This window comes from Oxyura jamaicensis, chromosome 9 (assembly GCF_011077185.1).
Source record: "Oxyura jamaicensis isolate SHBP4307 breed ruddy duck chromosome 9, BPBGC_Ojam_1.0, whole genome shotgun sequence".
NCBI classification, from domain to species: Eukaryota; Metazoa; Chordata; class Aves; order Anseriformes; family Anatidae; genus Oxyura; species Oxyura jamaicensis.
Genome location: NC_048901.1, coordinates 24,525,933 through 24,550,631, shown reverse-complemented (window position 1 = coordinate 24,550,631; position 24,699 = coordinate 24,525,933). Strand labels below are relative to the sequence as shown.

General features: G+C 58.1%; 1 protein-coding gene across 2 annotated transcripts in view; it reads left to right on the top strand.

Moving 5' to 3' along the window:
• Window positions 1-7,391: 7,391 nt before the first annotated feature.
• The window catches only part of KCNAB1 (potassium voltage-gated channel subfamily A member regulatory beta subunit 1), a 39,656-nt gene continuing 22,348 nt past the window's right edge, over window positions 7,392-24,699 (top strand). The window contains exon 1 of one of the 2 annotated variants that reach the window (XM_035334440.1): window positions 7,392-7,726. In XM_035334440.1, coding sequence (XP_035190331.1) covers window positions 7,485-7,726 — 242 coding nt within the window. In that variant the 5' untranslated portion in view covers window positions 7,392-7,484. Of the gene's footprint in view, window positions 7,727-16,885; window positions 17,369-24,699 lie in introns of those variants that run through there. The other variant, XM_035334441.1, reaches the window with a different exon arrangement.

Genomic DNA, 24,699 nt, shown 5'->3' with positions numbered 1-24,699 from the left:
CAAGTCTTCAGTAAAACATGTCAGCAGTTAGAGGAATTTGTATTGGGGGTGCTCCCCGTCATTCTCAATTTTTAACATTTTTCTGCTTGTGAAATGATAAAGTACTGTGAGCCTTAATTTTTATCCACAAATAAAAATATTATGTTTGAACGTTGTGTGACTGATTTTTTTAGGGCTTTTGTTTATGACGTAGGTGGCCGCTCTGCTTTGGGCCACGCTCCCTGGCTGCCAGCCGTGGAGGGGCAAGGCAAGGGCCCTGCCCTGGTGCTGGCCCTCTGCATGCTTTGGTGCTGGGTAGAAATACCCAGTTCCTAAAATGTGTGCGGGGCTCATCTGGGGGTAACGTGGAAAATGCGTGTGGCACCATGGGGACGAGTGCCCGGTGCCGACCCTGGGCTGAGCGCTTGCAGGCCCGGAGGTGTCTGAGCCAGGGCTCGGACTGAGGGTGCTCCGTGTGCTCTGCGGAGCCAGTGGGTATTTTTAGTCGTTTCTGTAGCGCCCATTGCCATGGTAACGCAGCATCTAACCGGGCAGGTTCTGGTTCTCCAGCGGGCCCAATGCTTGTGCTGCTCCGGTGGTGCCAACCCACCAGGCCCGGAGTCGGGACAAGGCTCCTGGCCCCGCGGGGCTGGGGCTCACGGGACAACCTCCGCCTTGCTCCAGAAATGCATCTCGCTGGGCCTGCCAGAAGAGGGCCAGAAACGTGCGAATGCATCAGCACCAGCTTTGGGTGTGCTGGATATTGAAATGTCTAAACCCCAAGTACCTCGCTCTGTCTGACCCTTGGTTGTGAAGAGGTGCAGAGACTCCCACCACTTTCCCCCCGCCGCTGTTCTCATCGTGGCTCCCTCGGGGTCGGAGGGCTGAGCAGAGGGGGCTGTGCGACGCAGGGAAACTGCAGCTGGTGCACGGCCGAGGTTCACATTCACCCACGGGCTCTGCTCCCTGGGAGCCCCAGGGTGCTGGGCCTCGTGCTGCTGGTGGCAGCTGGGGACAGGGACACTGCGAGGCCGAGGAACCCCGAGCCTGCTGCGTGCAGGTCGCTGCTCAAATGCCCTCTGAGCGAGGAGGAAGCACTTAGAAGCTGTTACGTACCCTAATGAATCTTTCCCTGATGAGGTTCCAATTACCTTAAGTAGAGGACAGTGTGGAGCGAGATTGCTGCTAGCCTAAAGGCTATCACTTAGACTTTTGCTAATTGGATCCTGCATTTGGAAATTACTTAGCTCCTATGGGACGAAATCTATATGTTCACCGAGCTATCACTTACAGATATTTTCCAGCTCAATCTGTACCTGTGTAAAGCTCGCCTTTTTCTGCTAAAATCCTGTAAACAGGAGCTGCCGGGCTATTGAGTGCTGCCACTTTGTCCTGCTTCAGTCCATCTGTGTCTGTATGCAGATAGATTTTGGGTGTGTGTACGCATAGCTGAAGAATTTTTGGGAATGCTTCTCAAGAGGATAGTGAGGAATCTGAAATGGTGGGATGAATTTTAAGAGAACGTCAAGAGGATGACTTTTAAAGCATTTTTTTTAGCACAGCTGGAGAGTTGATGGATCAGAATTTGCATTCCCTGGGAAGGCGAGAGGACAGACGTCCCCGCACGGCGTGGTGAGGCACTTGCCAGTCAGCACACAGTGAACTGAACCAGCCCACCCTGACAAAGAACCGTTCAAGAGATTAAAAAAAAAAAATGATTAAAAAAAAAAAAACTTCTAAAATGCGAACTGGATGAAGTGTATTAATTCACCATGGAAACCTAAAGCTTCTCTGAGTAGAAAGCATGTATTGGAGGCTTTTATAAATGTTTCTCTTATTAAATCTGAAAAATGCTAGGTTTGACTAAAGCGGTGTCTGAGCCAGAGGAAAACGCAGTCAGTTGGTGCTGTGCTGCGGGTGGCCAGGGTGGGAGTCAGGGGAACGTTCTGCGTTAAAGCTGGCGACACCGACGTATAGTGCTTGGTTTTAGTGGCTGTTCTACATCTCAGCACTGCCGTTCATTGTAGCGATGGGTGCTCTGACCTCGCTTGGCTCCAGACTATTATGGGTTGCATGTTTAATACAGCTGAGTGCCAGCAGCGGGGGGATTAAGTCCCTTGTGTGGGGGCAGCTGTGCTTTGCAGTGGCCGGGCTGGCGGTACTGCTGCTGGGGGATGCATTTCGGGGTCATGCATCCAGCTCGGGGACAGCCACTGGGATAAAAGTGGGTGTTGCAAAGTGTGGAGCTACAGGCACCTTCGAAGCCTGGAGTAAGGACATCGGTTATAACCCGCGGTAGGTTCCAGGCACACAGCTCACACATGGTTTTGGAGGCCACGTCAGAAGCACGCGGTAGCGGGCCCAAGCGGCGCCTGCCCGTGCCCCGCAGCAGCGAGCGGCCCAGAAACGTGCATCAATGTTTAACAGCACCTGGCGGCTTCGCTTGCAGGCAAGCGATCCTCCTGCATGTTTTATGGGGTGAGCGGCTGTCCTTACCGGGCAGGACGTGTGGCCTCCCCGGAGCGGTGCCCGATAGCGTTACCTACCCGGGTGGCACGTTACGGGAACGGCCGCGGTCACGGCAGCCTGCCGTGAAAGGAACAATGCTCCGATTAGGGAGGAACAAATTGCGAGCAGGTGCTTCTAGAGTACTTTGCTTCTATAGTGACTGAAACCTGCTCAGGGCCTTGTGTTTGTGCTTCTATGGCTGAGTGAACAATAAACACGAGAGACACGATGTCTGTTACACAAATGTTGAAGAATTTTGTTTTGCTTTTGTTAGCCCAGGTGAAAGAACTTGAACAGCCCTGTAGGGCTTGAAGCCGTGTAGCTGTAAAGCAAGCCTGTGCTGCCTGGGTTGCTCTGGGTTGGTTTAAAGGCTTCTGGAGTTGGTGGAAACCCTCTCCTTGGGACGTGCTATCAAGTTTAGTGACTAACAAGATCACATTTACAACAGGCACAAACCTAGGATATTTTAACAGCCCGCAGTTTGAGTTGTTTCTCTAGGATTTTGCCCACCTTAGTGTCACCTCTGCTACACGGGCCAGACAGTGCACAGGCTTCTGGGGACAGGTAATTGTATAGGACTTCTTCCACAGGAGAATGGAGCTGCTTTCTTAAAACCATCTTTCTTACCATGAGCACACCACGAAATGTGGTGAGCCCCTGGCGTGTTCTCCCTGTGAAGGAGACAATCCAGCACGGTGCGGGCTGCCGGGGGCTGCAGCTCACCGAGGAGCTGGGCGGTGGGGGCTGCTGCATGGCCAGAAATGTTCCTCATCCCTGTGGGGTGTCCTTCAGAAGTGTTCCTCGTCCCTGTGGAGCGTCCCCTCCCAGGCCCTCAGTGCCACCCCATCAGACCCGTGAACAAGCCACGTCCTTGTGGCAGGTGGGCGCGGGGCCGACACGCGAGGCTGGGGTGTGCAGCGCAGCAGGGGGCTGTCAAGATGAGAGGCCCTAATCTGGTGCTGCACTGCCCAGCCTCACCCGGCCGTTCTGATCCCTCTGCCTTTGAATGCAGTGTCTTTAAAATCCTACTTGCCTTCAAGTGTTGTTTTTTTTTTTTTTTTTTGGAGCGGTTTTGCCTTCCCCTCTCTCTGGTCATGCTCCTGGTGTGATAACTCCAGCGAGAGGGAAACCAGCACAATTCTAGCATCCCCTCCTTTGACACGTTCCCCAAGCACTTCTCTAAGAGCCCCAGCTTTGTTCTGGCCTGGCGGGCAGCGGGGTCCCTGCGCTGCCCCAGCCTGTGACGCCGGGGCTCCTGCAGGCCGCGGGGGCTGCAGGCCCGGCACGGCCCTGGCCCAGCCGATCCACTGCAGGTGCGGGGGCACCGAGGCCGCGTCCATCGCGGCGCTGGGCCTGCCTGCGTGCCCACGGGGCGAGCACACGTGGCCTCACGTAGGCTGGAGCCCAACAGGGGTTTAAAGCTTGAGCGAGCCGGCCCACTTCTCCCTGCTGTGCACCCGGACGCCGTGTTTTGAGCGGGTCCCGATCACACGCCCCGTCCTGCCCAAGCTCATCCGAAGCTTTTTAGAGCTGCCCCCCTTGCTGTGGGCAGAGCGAGGCGGCTGCGGTGTGCGTTTCAGCCTGCTGACACGCAGGACACCGTACAGATGTTTCCATGAAGAGGTCGCGGCTCTTCTTTCGGGTTAAGCTCTGCGGCCACATATCTAATTACGGCTTTGCGGCCGGCATAGCGTTATAGCGGGAGGAAGGCGCGTGCTGGAAATCAGTTTAAATGATTTGAGGGCAGCGGCTCGGCGCTCCCCTCGCGCCGGGGCGAGCCGTGAAGATGCTGGCGGCACGCACGGGCACCGTGGGGAACAAGAACGCCGAGGAGGCGCTGAAGCTGAGGAAGCAGTCGGTGCTGTCCCTGGGGAGCCGGGACCGAGCCCCGCGGAGCGGCGCCGACAGCGCCAAGGACCCGCGGCTGAAGCCGGCTGCGGCGCAGCAGAGGGCGCGGAGGCTGGCGCTGCTGCGGGAGCTGGAGATGAGCTGGTACCTGCGCGTCTGCGAGCTCTCGCACGAGCACACCGTCGCGTACACCACCGGCATGCCGCACAGGTAGGTGGCCGCCTGCTCTCGGCACAGGAGGGGCTTGCGCTCCTCGAACTAGGCGTCGTAGTCGTAGTAGTAACAATACAACAACAATAGGAAGCTTTTTGTCGTCGTGATTCTGGCATTTCCAGTTGTTTGGGGGCTTGTTGGTTATGATGAATGTGACTTAGAGATCTGGGCATGTTGCAGACTTGTTTCTTGGCTTCCCAAAGTTCTCAGCCGAACCCACCTGTGACGATTCAGGCTCATTTCTCACGGCTGTTTTCTCCGAGTGACCGCAGTTTCATCGGGCCTGGGTTCAGGTGTGTGAGGGCTGTGTGGGTGACACGAGATCGCGTGGAGGTGCTGGCTGGTTCCTTCCTTTCACCCCAGACCCGGGTGCGATCTCGAGGGCCTCCAGGGTCTGATCTTGCTCCTTTAAAATGTTAGGGGATCTCGGCATTAGTGGAAATTAGATGTGCGGCTCTAATCTCTTGCCCAGACTAAGACCCTTAATGAAATAGGACCTAAATACAGGCGGGTGCATGCTGTCGTCTCAGTCTGTCTGTCCCAAGCAGCAGGAGGGCAGAGATGGGCTCTGTCGTGCCTGCTGGGAGCGATTTTGGTGACTGGAGAGAGGGGGGTGTTTGTTCAACTCACCCTGAGAGAGGAGCCTGCTTCCAGAGGCTGGTTTTCAGCCCGGCTCCGCACAAAGGCACCCACAGCAGTGGGGATTTCAGCGTGGACGTCAGGCAAAATCCTCCCGAATCTCGGGGAAGGGGGGTGTTTGAGGTGCCTGGCACCAACCGAGACTTGCCGCTGTGCTAGGGTTGAAATTAATTAAAATGACATCAGAATTAAAATAAGAAATGGGATAACTCAAAGGGAAAATGATGGAGAACCATGAGAGGTGGAGAAAGTGGCTGTTAGGTGCAAAACTATCTGTGCCTGCCCAGCCCTGCGCTGCTCAGCGGCACCACAAAGCGATGGACACGCAGGATGACTTTGGGAACAGCAAGGCTCTCGTGGTGCTGAGCTGTGCGAGTCCCTGAAACCCCAAACCACAGAACTCTTATGTCTAAAAACTGCAGAGGAGTTGCACAAGAATTTATTTGCCTTTGGTTCATCTTGCTTTGGAGACGAACAGAGAGCTGGATCTGACAGGAGGTAAAAGAGGAGGGGATTGCTGCAGGAGCTGGGGATGGGACCAGCCCTCCACTGGTGCCCCAGCACCCCAACGCCACGCTTGTAGGGAAAGGATAGCTGGGTCATCCACGTTTCCATGCAAAACTCCTCTCTGTGACATTGAATTATAATCTTTTAAAATATATTCTTTTTTAGAGATCAGTCCTTGTTTATCTGCTTTGAAAGCTTTACGGATTAGCTGAGTTCATGATATATCCATCACTCGATTATTTAACTTATTTTTCAGATGAATTAGGGATTGAAAGGAGAGTTTAAAAATAGGTTGATTTTTTTAAAACATAAGAGCCCAGCAAATCTGCTTCGTGGTGCATCTCATACACTGGTCTGTTCCCTGGGAGCTGGACCTGGCCAGAGCCGGTTGCTTTGGCCCTGCTGGACTTCACCTTGACCGGGGGGCTCTGGGTGCCCCTGAGGTTTGCACCATTTCTCCATCACCCCTCAGGGACCCTGGAACCAGAAACTCTCTTTGCTCTGGCAGCAGGATGGATCGGCTACAGCTAGGGGAAGGGGGAAGTCAGCAGACTGTGGCGTTTCCAGGACCGCAGGACCACGCCTGATGCTGGGTGAGGGGGTGATGGAGCGCATGAGTGGAGACAGAAGTGTTTCCTGCTCCTTTCCTACCCCTTTTTTTTCCATGCCAGAGACCCAGAACAGCTGCAAACAGGCACCTCCGTTACCGTTCAGCTCCTGTTTTTAATAAGAGCCTCCCAGCCACGGGTGCTGCAGCTCCCAGGGCCTCCCCTGGCTGCCGGAGCCGGCTGCCTGCGGGTGCTCGGAGGGGGCAAGGACACCTCCCTAAACCATGCGGCGTGCCCACAGGATCGCGGGCAGGCTGCTGCACGGGACGTGCAGATTCATGTTTCTCAGCTGCCTCCCACGGTCCCTGGAGGAACAACCCACAGCCTGAAGCCCCCGTCCTGTGCCTGTCCTGGGTCAGCAGACAGCGGCGGCCCCAGGAGCTCGGCTGGCTGCAGCAGGAGCCCAGCACGGCGCTGCCCGCCTGGTGGCACGAGGCCAGGCACCGAGCCTGAGCTCCTCTCCTCTCCTGCCCTGCCCCTGTGTGCCTGCCCGTGGGTCGTTCCCTTCTCAAGAGTTTCCCTTGTCTGCTTGGGTTATTTTTTTCTGCCAGGGCTTTGGCTGTTCCTTAGCCTTTGTTTGCTTATTACTTGCATCCTCGTGGGGCTGTGACAGATGACAGTCAAGTTTGCAGGGCTGTTAACCTGAGCTGTGAGAGTTCACAGGATTACAAGAAGACAAGAAGTTTTAATGACTTGCACGAGAGGTGCTTGCAGCGTTCATCCGTCCAGCCCAAGGCCTTAAATAAACCCCGTGAGAATATTATTTTCTGTGTTCGTTGGCCTTGGATGGAATCCCAAGCAAATATTTCTCGTTATCTAAATATAAGACCTGGGAAACAATGTCGGCGCTCCATTCCCACAGGCAGCCCGTGCCCCTCGGAGTACGTGGCCTTTATAGGCTTCAGCCGGTGGGACCGATTGCCGACCCTGGCCAGAGCCCATCTGGGTCCCAGCGAAAACGAGCCCGTTGCAATGCCATGAACAACATTGGGGACAAAACCACGGCTGCGTAGTGCCGTGCTCCTGCCGGGTGCCACGACCGGGCTGATGCCATCGTCCCCTGGCCGTGGTGCGATGGCACCGGGCTCTCCGTGCAGTGGGTTTTAAAGAGGGGGGTCCGAGAAGCCCCCACCCAGCGGCTGCGGGGCCAGGGGCCAGGCTGCTGGCGGCTGCCCCAGGACCATGCATCTGTACAAGCCCGCCTGCGCCGACATCCCCCCGCACAAGCCGAGCTTGCAGAAACCGAGCGAAGCGCTTCTGAAAGGCAAGAAGCCGAGCGTGGTGCCCAAAATCTGCCCCCCGGCGTCCGGCTGGGCAGGGAAGGCGAGCGGCGCCGCGGAGCTGAAGCAGCTGGAGAAGTTCCTGCACGTGCATGGGCTGTCCCTGCAGGACACCGTCCGTGCGGAGACGGGGATGAAGTACAGGTACTGGGGGGCGTCTGCGCGGTGGGAAGCAGCCAAAACGGCGGGACGCTCTCCTGGCAGGCGTCTGGCAGTGGCGAGGCTGTGTCCTGGAGGCTGCGTGCACCGCCGGGCAGACTGCTGAAACCCAGAGATGCTGCCTGCTTCAGTGGCTTTTCTGCTCTCAGCTAGCTGAGCGCCGCGAGAAATGAGCACGGCCTCGAGCAGCGGTGAATGCACGGGACTTCTAAAACTCTGAATTTGGTTAGTCGCCTCCAGTAGTCGTTGTTCGTGCCCAGCTGTTAAACTGATGCTTTTAGATTCGGGTGGAACTACTTGCTTGCTCTGGCGCTCTAATGAAAGCTCATTTATTTGTGCCAGCACCCAGCTCACATCTGCCTGGCTTACCGAGTGCAGTGGTCCCCATCCATCAGAGCCTTTAGCGTGATGAAATAAAGCGTGCGCTTAATTCCTGCTGAAGCTGATGGATCCGAGCAGATCCATGCTTTAAGTATGCGCATTCTTCAGAGTTGACAGAGGCAGCTATGAAATACTGCAGCTCACACACATCTCACCCCGGAGAAGGAAGACTTCTGCAGGGCAGTGGGCTGTGCAGAGCAGCTCTGATAAACAGAGTGGGCATTTCCCAGTAGTCCTTGTTGTTTGGTACTTCTGGCTCCTATTTTCTGTAGATTTTTGTTCTTCTGGCTTTAAACAGGCAAGGCTCTCCCAGACTTACTGTGAGCGTGAATGCTTTTCTTCCCCAGTGTGGCTTGGTTCCCTCCCGGTCCTTTCTCCCAGTATCCACAGGCCCAGTCTAAAGACAGCACGATGAAATAAAAATTAAAAATATATATTTATGAAGAGCTATTTAATGATGTGAGAAAAGAAAGGAAGTGTTAACAAGAAACACTAAATACTCCGAAGCTGGTTTATTTATAGGGTGATTAGTTCTTTTCTCTTTCACTGCTTTAGCATGTACGGCTTAGTTCAGCCTGTTTCTGAAGAGCTGAGAGCGCAGCAGCGCGTTGGCTGATGTTGTTTCTGATGATAATAGTATTTCTCTCAGATGAAACACAATTTGCAAAGCCAATTTGGTGCTTTATTATCCGTCAGGGTGCTCGTAGCGCTGCTTTCCTTCACACACACTGTGCTGAGCCGCGTGGGCTGGGTCTGTGCCCCTGGCCAGCGACCTGTGGCCACACAACTCCCGAACCTTCTGCGGTGATGGGAAAAGAAAGCAGCACTTGGGCAGCTGCTCGATGGCATCCTCTGGACCCCCGCGTCCCAGCACAGCCCACGTCCTGCACTGGGAGCCTACGGGCGTCCTGCAGCCTACGTTCAGGCTGGGCATCGGGAAAAAATATTTACTGTGAGGGTGCTTGGACACTGGAGCGGGTCTCCTAGGGAGGCCCTTGGTGCCCCAGGCCTGCCAGCGTTCAGGAGGTGTTTGGATCAAGGATGGTTTTGTTCTGTTTGAGAGAATAAATCAAAAGTGGGAATAACAAGTCTGTTTTTGTGATGAAAGCAGGAGGACTGCGGGAGATTTGCCGCGGCTGTGGGGGTGTCCACAGCCCCCAGGGAAAGGGATCGGGAAATCGAGACTGAGCCTGGCCACCTGCGGCTGTCGGGTGCTGAGCGGTGGGAGGACGTGGCCACATCTCAGCTGTGAGCCCACAGACGAGAACGTTAATGGGGAAAAAATCACATGGGCTGCGCTCACCTACAGCGCCTCCGAACCGCTCTGGCTCCTCGGGAAGGAGAGCGTGGGTTTGTTCATGAAAGGTCTTTGGAAGTGTCAGCTCAGCGGCAGACACAAAGGCAAACACCGTGTTAAATACATGACACGCGTAACAGCACAGCACTGGCTTTAATAATTTTATGGGAGCTGACATGTCGTGTCCAGCAACCTGTGCTGGCCTTCCCATTTCAGAGGGACCCGGTTAGCGGTGAGCAGAGGGCTCTGCGTGGAGGAACCATCCCCGCGCGGGGCGATCAGACAGGCCTTGGGTCAGGGAAAAGGCAGGGATTCCAGCAGATGTGCCTAAACGCGGGCTGCAGTAAGCAAAGTGCAGGCTCCCGTAATGCGGGATCCAGGGGGATGAGCATGAAATTTCTGGGCAGCAGGTGTAAAACACAGGGAGAGCTTGCCTTGCGCCTTGTAATTAGATTGGGGATCTCGTTGCCGTGTTCTGGGTGCCAAAAGCAAGAGTGTGTTAAAACATTATTAGATGCGAGTCTAGGCCATCGAGGGCTGCCAAGCACAAAGGGCTGGATTTAACCTCTAGCACAGCAAATTTTTGAGTCGCCGATGGCAGAAAGCAGAGAGGATGCGCAGGGAGAGGCGTCGGTGTGCCTTCCTGCAGCTCCTTGCAGGGGGATTTGGGAGCAAGCAATTTTCATTAGCTGCTCTTCGGGGCTCCGTTGGGCAGGCTCATTTCAGGCAATGATCGTTAAAACGTTTAATCGCTAGATGGCAAAGCACACGAGAGCACTTAACGTGGCCCTGTAATCCCGCGCTGCGATCCGGACCCGATCTGCTCATTCCAGCGCGCAGCTGCACCACATTTGTGGGGATACAGCTTACCCCGTTCAGAGCCTCCCAGCTCCTGGGGGGCTGTGACAGCCGCACCCAGCTGCGCCCTTTGTTCCCCAGCTGTAATTTCTCAGGAGTGTTTTGTTTTGTTTTGTTTTTTCTTTTAAAACCTGTTCAAACTTCCCTGCCTGCTATCCACGCGGCAAACGCCTGTGTGCACGTGCACATGCCCACGTGCAAGCACACCCACATCTGCGCACACGCTTTCCCCAGCGCTGCTCTGCTCCAAAGCCCCCAGAGCTCAGCCCAGCACACACATCTGCTCCCGCATCAGTAACACGGCTGCCAAGAAGCTCAGCGCCGCCCTGCCCTACCGCCACGGCCACCCACGCCTCTGGGGAGGGCTCCCGGTGCCACAGCTGCTTGGCTGGCACGGATGGCGATGCAAATTTTGTCTTCCCTGCCTTAGCCATAGCAGTAAATCGCTGCCAGCCGTCCCCTGCCTGCAGAGACTGCTCCTGCTGGCGCCGAGCAGCAGCTTGTGCCCTCCCTGCGCACCCCCGTGTCCCGGTGCACCCCTGTCCATGCCCACACAGCTCCGGGTACTGTGCCGTGGGCTGCCCCCACCCGCAGCGTGCTCAGGAAAAGGCAGCTACCCCTCCTCTGCCAGCTGTCGGCATCGCTGCTCTGCTCCAGGCGTGGTCCTTTCGGAAACGATCGTCCCCGGGGCTGTGCCAAGGCTCGGAAGGGCGCGTTGGTGCCGCAGCTGCCGGACGGCTGGGAGCAGGGCTCTGCACGCCAGAGACGGAGCGCGCCCCGCAACGCGGGCTCCTGGTTTGTCCTCACGGATGGAATAAAAATGGATTGCGGTCCTCGTGCAAACCCAGCGCCGATGCGATAGCAGCCTTGCTGCTTGGTTCATTGAAGGAAACAGCCCAACGCAAAGGCAGCTGCTCTTTCCAAGCCCCTCTCCCCTCCGGCTGTTTCACCTTCACTCAGCACTGAAACGGGAGCCGAACGGGTGCTGCTTTGCACCGGTCCTTGGGTCAGAAGTTGCTTTTATTTCTCATTTTGAAGAACGACCGACCGAAACGCACCTGTACACCCCGTGCTTCTCGCCCACGGGTGGCACCGCAGGCAGCGGGCTGTGCGCTGCTGGAGCTGGGGGAGACCGACTTGAAAGGCAACTTGGTTCTCTCCTGCAGCTCCAGTGCCTGCTGCAGGCCTGCTGCCGGCTGATAAGCTTTTTTTTCTTTTTTATTTTTTTTCATTTTCAGTGCTCGGTTTCATCGCAGCTTGGCTTCGTCCCCGTTCCAGAAAGACTTGAGAAGGCGACGCTGCGGCGTCTGTGTAATTCCAGCAGCGCAGACGCTGCCTTTCGCGGGGAGGTTGTGAAGTCCTCAGGGAGCGTGTCCAAATGCTCCAGAGACAGCTCTGAGACCAGCAGCTGTCCGGGCATGCTCGGAAAAGGGACCCGGATAAATCTCAGGGTAGCTGCAGCTGAGCTGATAACTGCTGAGGGGGGGGGAAATAATAGAAGAGGAAAGGGACAAAAGAGAGAAGACGGCGCAGTGTGGGGTGCAGCAGCTAAAAGGCAGAGCATGAGCCCTGGCGTGGCTTGGGCAGCCGGACGAAAGGCAAGGTTTCGGTGGCATTTCCCATGGCTTTCCCGTGTCACACAGGACGTTTTGCCGTGGGGCTCGTGGTTGGAACAAAGTTCCGGGAGCTGCAGCCTCTCACACGGCTCGCCCCTCTCCTGAGCCCCTGCCAGCGCGTCTCGGATCAGAAGTTATTGGCAATAATTAGTCATCCATCTGCCGTAGTGCTTCCCGGGAAGGACGGAGCGGGGCTGTTTGTTATTCAGCTCCGAAGACTCAGACCTTAGCAACATATTTCTTTATATAAGTTAATTTGGAGTTCTAAGCGGTTACAAATTATGCTGGGGCGGTATTTGACGCATATGGATAGCAGAATAATGTACGTAATTGCCTGAAATTTACTATTCAATAAGCGCAGACAAGTTGAACAACACACTGGGCTGAGCTTTATTTGGAATAAATAAATTAATCACGCTATGCGAGGAGCCCAGGGAAAAGCTGCGTTTTCTGTGTGCGTGGCCCGGTGCGCGGCGCGGGTTTGCCACACGCTGCCAGCCTCGTGCGCCTCTCTGGCTCTTCCTGGGCTGTTTTACACCGCAGCGGCCAACAACCAGGCACGGGGGGGAGCAGCCCCGGCACCCAGCACCGACTGTCCTGCCCTGCTCTGCGAACGTGCTGCTCGGAACCGGGTACCAGGGCTACGGAGCCCAGGGACAAAAGCGAAAATCCCTTTGGTGCGTAGCAGAGGCTGGAGTCAGCACTTCTTACTGCTGTGCGCCAGGAGAGCCAGATCGGGCTTGCAATACGGCCTGAAGTCCATCCAACATTTCAGATAATCAGGCAGAAAAAAATGTTTGGCATATCTCCGTACCTGAACGAGGCACAGCTCGGAGTGCTTTAGTCGGCTGCATTAAGATACCGCTCGTTGCCAGGCCCCCTCTTGGCTGGCAGTGGCTTTCGGCCACCCGAAGAATGAAGCAGATATGATGGAAAAGGTGACTTGCCTGTCCTGAAGCAGGGAGCAGTGCCTAGGGCCGTGGGCAGGGCTGGGGACGCTGCGGGAAGTGACCGGGGATTGGCTTGGGCACCCAAACTGAGCACCCCTCTGTGAAGGCCGTGTGGCTACAGAGGCTGCGCCCTGGTGGGGCTGCGGGAGGCTCGGTGTCTCGGTGGTGCCAGCCCTTTCACCTGACCGTAAGCGGGGGTTTGTTTGGTGCTGGGAAGAGCTGGAGGAACCTTGCAGAGCCCCTCTGTGGCGGGGCTGCAGGCAGCAGCGGGCGCACGGCTGGAGGCGCAGGGGCAGCCCCCGGGCCCCGCATGTCCTGCGTGGACGCTGCCCGCTGCCTGCCCCAAGCTGTAAGGGAGAGTGCTCTGGAGCGGGTCCCTGGAGGATGTCTGCATTGCCAGTGGGACCCCAAACTAACCCCAAATCCCACAAAACACCGCATCAAGGCGTTCTTTAAATAATATTGATCTATGGGTGTCCTCCCCAGCTGTAGTTTTGAACAAGATGCCTTCAAAACAAATTCCATTGTGCAAGAAGAAAATGCAGAAATTACGTTTTTGTTCTTTTTCGTGTTTCTTTTGCCAAGGACATTGCTCAGCAGCAGGTTTGGAGAGCTGCTGGGCTCTCGTGCCAACCACCATCCCACCGGGCTTCCCAGCAGCGGGGCTGAGGTTGGGGAGTTGCTGCGGCTGCGGGAGCAGAGGTTGAGCTGTTGCATCCCTTGGTGGCCCGCTGCTGCCTTCCCCAGCTTTGGGAAATTGTCGGGAATGGGCACATTTTCCCCTTCGGAGCTTCTTATTTTTAAAAACCAGTTTCTGTAGGACAAACTCATGCAGCGGTGGCATCCTGCTGGCCTCCTGCTCAACTCTGATTAGAGTTAACCAAAACTACGGTATTTTCATGCCAGTTTTGATTTGTTTATCCTTTCTTCCCACCCTGAAGAACCTGTAACACAAAGTCCTCGGGGCTGTGGCGATGCTGCAGGACTTCTAGGCAGGTGGTAATGCAGCATGAGCGCTGCCCACGCCAGCAGCTCGCAGAGGCCAGCAGAAACACCCGGTGCCATCCCCAAACTGCCATGCTGCCAGGGCCGAGTGCTGAAAATCTGCTGCAAAGATGGTTTGTAACTGAAAACATTTAACGGGAATTTGGACGAGTCTTCCTCAAGTGCAATTACGAATGCAAATTTAAGTTTTCCTTGGAAGCTAAGCCCCGTGTTTTTGTCCTGCAGCTCATTTCCTTATCGAGGCCCCAGCTCCGGGGCTTCTCCCTGCTTTCCTGGGTGGCTCCGCTCACCATGCACGCTCGTTATCTCACCCGTGTACGTATCAGACCAATTCAGGGAGATGTAACGGAACTGCTGCCGTCAGAAGGAATTAGCCCAGCAGGAAACCTGGTCCCAAGCAGCTCTGAGAGGGAGAGGAATGGCTGGGAGATGGGCACGGACTGTGTTTGTAGCCAGAGCTCCCCACGGCCTGGTGAAACTCGTGTTGGGATGCAGCAGAAAATTTCAAAGAGCACGTCCTGCTGTGGGAAGGCACATTGCCCTGAGGAAGGAAACCTGGCGGTGGAGGATTTGGGGTGATGCATGAAGACAGTTCCTGCGAAGGCTGGGAACAGGGTGGGCAGGCTCCGTGGGCCGAGCTCTGCACGTCCCACGGCTGCACGTTGTGGAAGGATCATGCCACGACTGCAGTGCTGGGGGAGTTTTTTGACCTTCCATGAAGCTTTCTGAGGTTAATGTGATCCAACTGTATGGCATGCCAAGTCCCGCTGAGCACCTGTCAAACTGTCCAACGTGGTTAAAGCTATATTAGGAGCGCCAAAATCATATCATTAGCGTGCCTGCCGGCGGCTGCTTTCCCTGTCTGGCTGTTTTGCCAGCCACGACCCTGCCCTGGACGCATGGTGCTGCCCCGGGACCCAGTGACGCGCCCAGGGCTCCGTTCTCCACCTTTCTCTGCTCTTTGCTGCTGCTTTCTGCTTTCTTCTCCCCAGGCCCCGTAGCCAGCATGCAGCCAGGGAACATTGCAGTTAGAGGCAGGGAGAGGTGCAGCGGGGCAGCGGCTGTCGCCAGCTCCCTTTTCCCTGTACGGAGCAGACAAAAGCTGCAGACGCAGCAGCAGCAGCGGTCGCAGTGCGATGCAGTGCCTGGGACCTGAAGGCTGTGCCGCACTCGATACCAGCAGCTAGGCTGCGCGCAGGTTTTGCTCTCGTGCGGAGCACTCTCGATTCTCCAGAAGCTCCTCTGGAGCTGCCCAGCCGATGCCCCACGGCGCAGTGCAGAGATGTTGTCCGAACGGAACCGGAGGGGAAAGGCAGCTTTGGAGGGAGCGGGGAAACACCTCAGGTCGTGCAATTAAAGCTGCGTGTAGCTGTGCAGTGTCATCACAGCGCCGATATTCACACCGCCACAGGGAGCACTGGTAGCTTATAACTGTGCCCGGCATCGCCGTGGCATCGGGAGCAAAGAACTGGAGCTGCCCCCAGCAGCAGTGGCCTGGGACGGGTGGGGGTGGCGTTACGGCCATCGTCCTCTTGCTGCCGCGTTGTTAAGCTTATACAATTCTTTGTGTTGGTATTTTGAAATACAAAATCAATGCCTGCGGCACGGAGCAATCATGTGAATGAGGAGCTGCCCTTCCCCCAGTATATGGTATCTGTATCCACACAGTCACAATTTAAATACAGCTAAGCTGAAAATGACTCCACGTATCGCTGAGGAGGAAGACTACAGGCGAAGAAACTTTGCCGCGGGGCTGGTGTGACATTGGTGCTGGCTGGGGCTGCGCTCGCTGCTGTGCTAAGTCGCTGCCTTCTCTTGACAGTGAAGGACTTCAGTTAAAGAGCTTAAAACGGCTGAGGTGGCATCGTTATTCGTGACCCGGATCGGTTCAGCACGCAGCGATGAGGCTTTAGGCAGCCCTTTCTGCTGCCTGCGGCTGGCGCCCAGGTCTGCTCCCCACAGCCGGTGTCCGCCAGGCACTGCGGCCACCCCTGTGCACAGGAATGGGTTACGTTTAGAGTCAGGCTTTAATGCTCTAAGTTAGATTCTTGGCATGTTTGCATAACGATTTAACCTGTAAAACTTGGGGGGCTGTGGCTGGGGGGAACCGCGTAGAGCTGGTGCTGCCGGGGGTCGGTGTGTGGGGCTGCCGGGGGTAAGGGGGGCCATTGGCTGTAGGGTTTTTCTAAACCGAGGCTGATGACCTTCTGCCAAACGAGGCCCTTCCAATTTTAACACCCTTTGGTCCAAGAGCAGTGTCATCAGGAGTGGTTGCTTCTCTCCTTGGAGCCCCTCGGTGTGACAGGGCGTGGGGAGAGGTGGCGATGACCCGGGGCTTGTGGCTCTCGGCGGCGTGCTCTTTGGGGTGTTTATCGGCGTTTATCTGTGGTCTGTGACACTAAGCTATTGATGATGTGTGTAGAAACTGTTCTGAAGCTAGGTCTGGTGTGTGAGATGGAGACTCGCAGGGGTCTGTTAGCTCAGTCAGCCCTTCCTTAGCCATTCCCTAGTCCCATTCCTTAGCGTTGAGGAGTTCACCCCCAAATGCAGGCCTCGCGGGGAGGGGTCCATCTCCCCAGATATGCACCCAACGGCAGGCACGGGGGCTCTGCTCACGTCTGGGGGGGCCGTGTCTCTGCTGTACGATCCACTATCGATCACCTATTGGAAAACACCGTGGCGTGCCTTCCTTCGCTCTGCCACGGCGCTCCCACGTTCCCTGCCTCCAGCACCTCTGGGCCGGGCCGTGCTGGGGGGTCCCGGCCCCGGGCTTAGGCGGGGACCCCCGGGACCGCCCCGGGGGTCGGGCAGGGTGGGCGGTGCGGTGCTGGGGGGGGGCTCTGCCCGGCTCGGCACGCCTCCCGCCGCCCTCCCCCTCGTTCCTTGCCCTTCCCCTCCCCGCCCGCCGCGTCACGCCGCCCCTCGCTCCGCTGCCGGGAGCCGCCTGCAGCCGCTCGCAGCGCCCGGCGGGGGCAGCCGCGGGGCCCAGCCCGGCCGGGGGGCAGCGGGGAGGGGACCGGGGGGCGGGGGGAGCCCCGCAGCGGTGCGGAGCCTGCGGCAGAACCGGGCCGGGCAGAGCCGGGCAGAGCGGAGCCGAGGCGGGCAGCGCAGGGGCAGGGCGGCCGGCGGGGGGCTGGCCGCGGGGTCGCGGCCCGATGTCGCCCCGAGCCCCGGACTAGGCGGCGGCGGTGCCCGAGGAGCGGCGCTGAGCCCCCGCCGCGCCCCGCTCGCCTCGGCCCGGAGCGGCTCCGGGGGGGTCCCGGGTCCCGGGGGGGTGGGGGAGGCTCCGTCGGGGCGAGATGCAAGTGTCCATCGCCTGCACGGAGCACAGCCTGAAGAGCCGCAATGGGGAGGAGAGGCTCAGCGGCAAGCAGAGCGCCGCCGCCCCCAACGTGGTGAGCGCGGCCCGGGCCAAATTCCGGACGGTGGCGATCATCGCCCGCAGCCTGGGCACCTTCACCCCCCAGCACCACATCTCGCTCAAGGAGTCCACCGCCAAGCAGACTGGCATGAAATACAGGTAAGGGGCCGCGGCTCCCCCCCCTCCCCCCCGGGTGCCCCCGGGTCCTCCGCGGTCAGCGATGGACCTGGGAACCCCCGCGGGACCCAGCGGATCGCTGCCCTAATGCTTTGTGGGGCGGGGGTGCGGGTCCGTGGTGTGCCACGAAGCCCACCGGCCCGTGTCGGCTACAAGCAATCCACGTGAATTTACAGCGCTGGCGTTAAGATGGTTTCCGCCGAGCGCTCCACATAACTCGCGGTGGGGTTAATGAGCAGAGACATCAATTAGCAGAGCGGGTTTGAGGCTGGCCGGGAAAAGTTCAGGTGCAGCCTGCATGGGGCGAGGGAAGCGTCTGCCCCGGGTGCTGCTCTGTCCTGAGCATCACGCAGACTTCTTGGGTGGTGTATGTAGCAGGGAGGGGATGAGAGCCAGTTTTAGTGAAACGCAGGAGAAAACCGTCAGCCTTCCCCTAGAACGCCCGATGTATGGTGCTGATTTCTATCGCTCTTAGCTCGGGAAGGACAATAAAGGGCTGCTACTTCTCTCTGAAACGCTCCGTGCGGGGAGCTGACGGGCTCTGCCACACCTTCGGCTGAAACGAGGAGGCTCACGCTGCCTCTGTTGGTGGCTTTCTCCTGTTCCAGACATCCCTTTGGTCAGCAGTGGCTGGCGGTGGGGCCGGGGCAGTGTCCAACCCGTGCCTGCCCCAGGACCCCTGCCCACACAGGGGCTGCGGGGCTTGGTGCTGCCGCGGCCATGCTGGGCAGCGGTGCTGGGCACTGCTCCTTGCCCTGTGCTGCGGGTTGCTGTTGCTCCGGGCTGGCTCTTAGCACGGGTGCACGAAGTCGGGCTGCGCATGCAGCGCACACCGGGCTCGGTGTAGGCAGCGTGGCTGTTACACCAATTGCCATATTAACCCTGCCGGAGAGGCTCAGGCAGGGTGTATGAGGACAGAGCGGGTGGGATGCTTTGAGCGCTGGTGCTGTCCTTCGGCAACTTTCCACGGGGGCCGTGCCCCTCCTGTGCCGCAGCAGAAGCGATCGGCATGGCAGGCGGATACCTGCCGTGTCTTGGATCCCAGAGCACATTCAGAGCTGTAATCTGTTACCGAGGCACAGCTCCTGCTCGTTAGGCTTACGGGCGCTGCGTGCTAATTGTCAGCAGTTATCTCTGCTCGCGTCCCCAGGGCTCCCCCAATTACCGGCACGCGGGGTGGCTGCGGTTCTCTGCTGCCCGCAGGACACAGCCAGCCCTGCAGCCTCGCAAAGTTGGGCCTCTGTAAATCATCCCTGGCTTATTCCTAGATAAGGTTTCAATAGCGGGGACTAAATTCCCCAGCTGGCATTCGGCACGGCTCTGACAGCTCCCCCGGCTCCGGCTGCGTGAGACCTGGGGGATTGCATCAGGAATAGCATCGCGTTTGTGACAAGGCTGATGTTTTATCTTTATGACTAATCCCTGGTTCTGCTCCTAAATCTCTCCATATCTAGAGAAGATTTCTCCCCCAAGAGAAGCAGGGCAGGGGAAATTGGAGAAAGAGCTGACTAAACCTCCCGGCTCAGCTGTGGTGCTGCTGGATCGAGATAACCTTTGGCTGGGGAAGGCGCCTTGCGACAGTGCCGGGGCTGATATTTTGTGTTCCTCTCCGGTTCCTCAATCCGGGGGAAATTCGGTGCCTGGAGAAGCCGAAGGCTTTTCCCAGTGGCTGCAACAGCAATGCTGTGCAGTCCTCATCTCCCGTTTTTCAAGCTGAAGTCTTTCCCAGTGCATTTTCTGCTTGCATTATGTCACTGCTGACAAGCTTTACAATGTGTGCCACCTAAAATTACACGCTAGTTAAAATGCCTCTCGCTCTGTGCTAAAAATAAATAAACCCACCCCCCTGTGAGACCCTGCGCAGGAGATGGGGGTGCTGCGGCCGGAGGGGCCACGGGGGCATCGCCGCGGGGCATGGTGCCAGCCCGGACGGGGACGGCAGGTGGTGGGGAGAGCGATCCTGCCCCGCCGGGGGGACTTGGAGGGAGGTGGTGACAGCGTGAGTGACGGGGCGGTGGGGGTGGCAGAGAGGCTTTTCATCAAACGGCTCGTTTCTGGCTTTGCTCCAGATGAGAGAGCAAATTGGCATGCAAAATACAAAGCTTACTGGAATAAATGCGTCCTTTTGGGAATATCTGCAAATACTGGGATTCAGGTGCGTTCCCGCGAGGGTGAGCCAGCCTCTGTATTTACTTTGCTCCGTCTCGTTTCGTTTCCTTCGTAGCAGATTGTGGCATCAACTGGGCATCGAGGCGGTGGAAAGCAAGCGATGTGTGGCTGCGGGAATCGAGCCGCTGCGTGCGGACGAGCCCACGTGCAAACGAGCCCACGTGCGGCCGTGCTGCGGGGCTGCCGCGTGTGCTGGCCATCAGTCAGACCGGGCTTCCCCGGGTGCCACCTCTGCTGGATGGAGGCTGCGTCACCGCCGGTGACACGCTCCTGCGTGCGGAGGTGCCCGGGGGCTGCATCCTGCCCAGGTGCTCGGGGAGGGCGCTGGGGATCGCCTCGAGCTTTGCCTCGAGCATGATGTAGCTGCGGCGTGTGGCTCGGAGAGTTGCAGCCTGCTGCATTGTCCCTGGGAACAAAGGGCAGACCGCATCCTTTGGATGCATGGCACGGCAGGAGGGGGGGCAGGCTGGGGGCTCAGCGTCTTTTGGAGGTCACCGACTGGGTTCTCCTCCCTCCTCGTTTGCCTCTTTTTTGTTCCTAAATGTACCGCCCATCCCAGGCCAAGCTGTCTGAGGCTGTGCCCAGCCCCGATCCCGATCCCGGCACACGCCGCAGAGACGCCGTGCCTGGCGGGATGCCTGCAGCCCTGTGCTCCCGTGGGAGGCAGGGCGCACCCGGGGGGCTCACCGGCACTCCCACTCCATAAAGAAGTGGGCAGCACTCGAGTGAGGGCTGAAACAAATCACTTTTTAACTGCGAACGCAGGCAGGTAGAGTTCACCGTGCGCGTTTGCCCCATGGCTGGCTCTGAGCCATTGGCACAGGCTGGGGAAGGGCAGAGCACACACGGATTGGGCTGGAAGATGAGCTGCGTGCTCAGGTCCTTCATGCCCTCCTGGTCCACAGGCAGGTCTTGAAGCCACATGTGCTTACAGGCAGCCCTGCAGGGTGGCCCGAGCATCTTTCCCTTCCGTGCTTTCTTTTTCTGGCTCCTTGCCTGGGTGCTGCTGCTTTCCAGGCTGCAGAGCTCCGTCCTGCGAGCTCTGTCCTGCGAGCTCGTGAACCGGCACAGATGGAGGCGGGAGGCGAGAGGGAGAGGAGAAAGCCCTGGGGACGCCACGGGCCTTTCCCCAGGCACGACCCCGTGCACAGGGGGCGGTGAAATGGGGCTCCTGCTGCTAGGGATGAGGGGGGTGCTGTGGGACCTCCTGCACCCGTGGCACTGAGGCAGTGCCCTGGCCAAATTCCAGCGGAGATAATTGCGTTCCGCCAGCTGAAAATTCCTCTGCAATTTGAAGGTGTTTTTCTTCGCTCCGTGGGTTCTTGTCGGGGCGCTTTATTAAGGAGCTGCTAATGCGCTTCGTGTGGCGGTGGGCGGCCGTGGGCCACGGGGGATGCGGTGGGCGCCGCGCTGCCCTCTCCGCCCAGGCCTCTCTGCCCACCGCCCGCCTGCAGTGAGGGGCACAGAACGGGACTGAGATACCCTACCCTCTAATCCAAACCCACATCCACCAGCAAACACGACTAAAAACTCTCTCCCCTAGTTATCCCCACCCAGAGCGCTGCTCGGGGACATCGCTCCCCGCACCCATTCCCCCGAGCAGCTCCTTCCCCTCCTTCAGACACGCCCTGGGGGGGTCCTGAGGGCTATGAGCGAGAATTGCGCTGCTTTTGTTGCAGCCTGGATTTCTCCTGTGGAAGCACGGTGTTATTAGTGCTGGAATTGCACTGTGTATGCCGCTGCCGGGCAGCGTGCGTGGATTGCAGCGGTGCACGAGTGGGGGCTCGGCTGGGCTGAGGCAACCCCCAGACGTGGTGGGCTGGGACGAGCCCCCGGGCTGTAGGGTCAGCGGGCGAGTTGGGAACAGGCGCGTTTCGTAGTTCAGTGTTTTTGCTGCAGTTACGAGTGGCTTTAAGCCCTGGCGTGAAATAGCCCGATTATTCTGATAGAGAATTACATGTTGTTTCAGTGGGTCTCCTCAAATCAGGTTTGTTTTTATGGTTCATTGACTGATCTTCGCTTTATCGCTGTAAGCCGAGACTACTCCTGCACAGGAGGGGTTTACCCGTAAGTTCACCACACATCTGCCCTCAGGCCTGCAGCTTTTAATGGCTCCAAAGGAGGGAGGAATCTGCTCAGAGATGGGGAAAAGGCAGCCGGCTGAATAAACAAAACCTGAGCTGATTTATGCTGCTGTGAGGTCCCTGATGGTGTCTAACAGAGGCCTGGGACATCCCCTGGCAGAGCCACACACAGACAGTGCGGCCCCGCGGCCCGGGAGCACCTGGGCCGTGCAGGCCTCTGTTAAGCGATGCAGTGGTAATTCCGGCTGTCGTGCCGGCAGCGGTGCCACACGACGAGAGGATGTGGCCGCGGGTGACAACGCTACCAGGCAGGTGACACCGGGGTGTTCGGGTGGCTGTCACCTGCCTGCGCCTCGTGCCACCAGAGGCGTCTCCTGCGGCGGGGCTGCAGCAGGCTGGCTGGCTGCGGGCCACCTCTCTGCCATCAGGCGGCATGTGCCGGCTCTCCAGGACAGTTCTCGGAACTGCCGGAGTGAGCGCTTGCTAGAACTGGTCCTGGGCTGCTCCTGCGATGGGATGTTTTCCGTTTAAAGGCTGCGTTACGGCATTAATCCAGCGCTTCAATGGACGGAAGGAAAGAGGCGATGTAGAAACACTGCTAACTTAATTGCCAGCGAAGTGCACAGTTTTAAACGTTTTTAAAGTATTATTTTAGCATGGCTGCTCCGGCGGAATCCAAATTGAATTTCGAGCAGGCTTATTTTTATGTGAGATTAGCGCTGCGGGCTGTAGGGACAGCTTGGTAAGGAACCCTTCTTGGCAGCCAGCGGCAGTGCTCTGGTGTCCGCTGCATGCAGGGTGCTGGGGACAGGGGCACCTGTGGGGGCTCCTGGTGGCTGTGCAAAAGCTCCCCGGATTTTCTGGAAAACATTTTTTTTTTCCAGGGGGGAACCAGCAACAACAGAGGGGGCAAGGGGGTGGAAGAAAGCAAAGCCTTTTCCGTTCTGAAAGGGACAAAGCTGGTCACCTGGCTCTTTGCTCCCAGCGCTAGGAGGGCGCCGAGCCCCCCCCGCTGCACCCCACGGCCGCAGCAGAGGGCTCGAGGCACTTGGGCACCGTCGGCAGCGGGTGCTGCGCCCCCAGCCCCGTTCCCGGCGTGGGGCTGGGGGCCGGCGGCGCCGTGTGGCTGCCAGCAGCGCCCGCCGCGGGCCCTGCGCTTGGCGGCGGCCCATTGACTTTCCCTTATCTGCATGTTAATGCGTCATCCGCAACTTTCCTAAGGAGGCAGCCAAAAAAATTCCGGGGAATTTCAGCTAAGATGGCCACCTACGCACCCGGTGGCCCTGCGAGTAATGGAGATGATTTGGAAAGTGTGACGGGAGCCAAGGGAGGGGGCACAGATGCCATTTAGACATCTGCCGGTCCCCGCGCTGCCTGCGCCTCGGCTCTGCCTCGCCCGATGCCAAGCCGGTGCTCCCACCTCCCAGCACCCGCCTCCTCGCTTGGCGGCTGGCTTGCAGCTGATCGATCCTTTCCTTTCTTGCCTCTTGCAGCTATTCCGTTCATCGCGTCCCCCCCGTTTTGTGTCGTTGACCTAATGCTTCAGGCCCGTGCAGCGGTGGGAGCCATCACCACCTCCCCAGCCCCCGAGGCACAGCACGGGAAGGCGAAAAGGGGGCAGAGGGTGCTCGGGATCCTCCTGGCGAGTGGGGACCCAGCGGGAACCCTGCTGCCCTGGTGTCCATGGTGTCCCGTGCCAGCCGTCCCTGGGCTCCTGCTTCTCCAGCACAAGCCTGGCCGTGTGCCTCAGGCTTTTTCCACCCAGCAATCCTTTTCCGCCCCCTGCCTGGCTGGGCACGGAGCTGGATCCACACCCACTGCGAGCCGTGATTCCTCCTGGAGCACCTGCACCGGGCTGCGGGGACCAGCAGGGCTGGAATCAGCTCCAGCTGGATTTATAGCACCGCAGGTAGAAGAGATTGCGGAGCAGCAGGCAGCGGCTGCCAGGCAGCATCCCCCAGCACGCCAGGCACCGCAGGCGTAGGGCTGGGCGACGCCGCAGCTGTGGGAATGCTCAGCCAAGGGGCCCGGTGCTCGTTCCCAGCGCGCTCGGGTGTCCTCTGGATGATCCGCAGCGCTCCTACAGCTCTTCTGCAGCTTTGTGCCCTCCTCTGTGCACCTCACCACCGGCAGATAGAGAGAAACGGTTCTAAAAGCAGTGCGGGAGGGAGGGCAGTACCCATGTGCCTGCTGCAGCGTTCCAGCTCGGAGGGTGCCCTCGGCTCCTCTCCGCATGGCCCTGACCCCACAGCCCCAGCTCCACAGACAGGCTCAGAAACGGGGAATGTTTCTGGGGCACCGGCAGGAGTGTGGTTTAGGTTAGAGTGGGGAAGATTCTGTTAAGACTTGGTTTAAAAGCCACGATTCTTGCTTTCCAAAGTCAAAGGTTTTAACCTCCTTCCCGCAGTAACCCATTTTACAGGTAGAACACGATGCTGCCTTGAGATGCTGCTGGAGGAATGGCTGAAGGGACACGGCCGATGGGGCGTCGCAGTGTTTTTGCAGGATTACAGGGATGAAGCAGGGTGCCGTGGGCTCTGGGCTCTGCATCTGCCCGTGGCTATCGCCTGCCGAGGCCGTGCCGGTATCCAGCCCTGCACAGAGCCCCTCGCTTCGCTATCTCTGCGGCAGTAAGCGGTTTTAAAATACATGAGGGAGTGGAAAGCCGAGGTTCTGCATCGCTGCAATTACTGCTAATACGGGCTGTAATTTAAAGGAAACTGCTGTGCGTGTTGTGAAGTGTTTTGTTCACAAAATGGGAGTCAGAAACCATTATTTTTCTCCCTTCCCACCCACACCACTTAGAGACACCCCTCGCACCAGCAGAGCTCGCTGGAGGGGCACCCAGCGATTTCCTAAACTCTGCGGCTCTTTTTGAGCTGATGAGGCAAGATTAAATCCGAGGGGAGAGGCAGGAAAGCGCTGAAGTTAATTAAAGAAGAGAATTAACACGTCCGCGTTGCCTCGCCAGCAGCAGAGCTAACTTGCACTCGGGGCTGTTGCAGCGTGAGGAGCCGTGACAAGCGGTGCTCACAGGGCGTGGGGACGGTCACAAGTGCG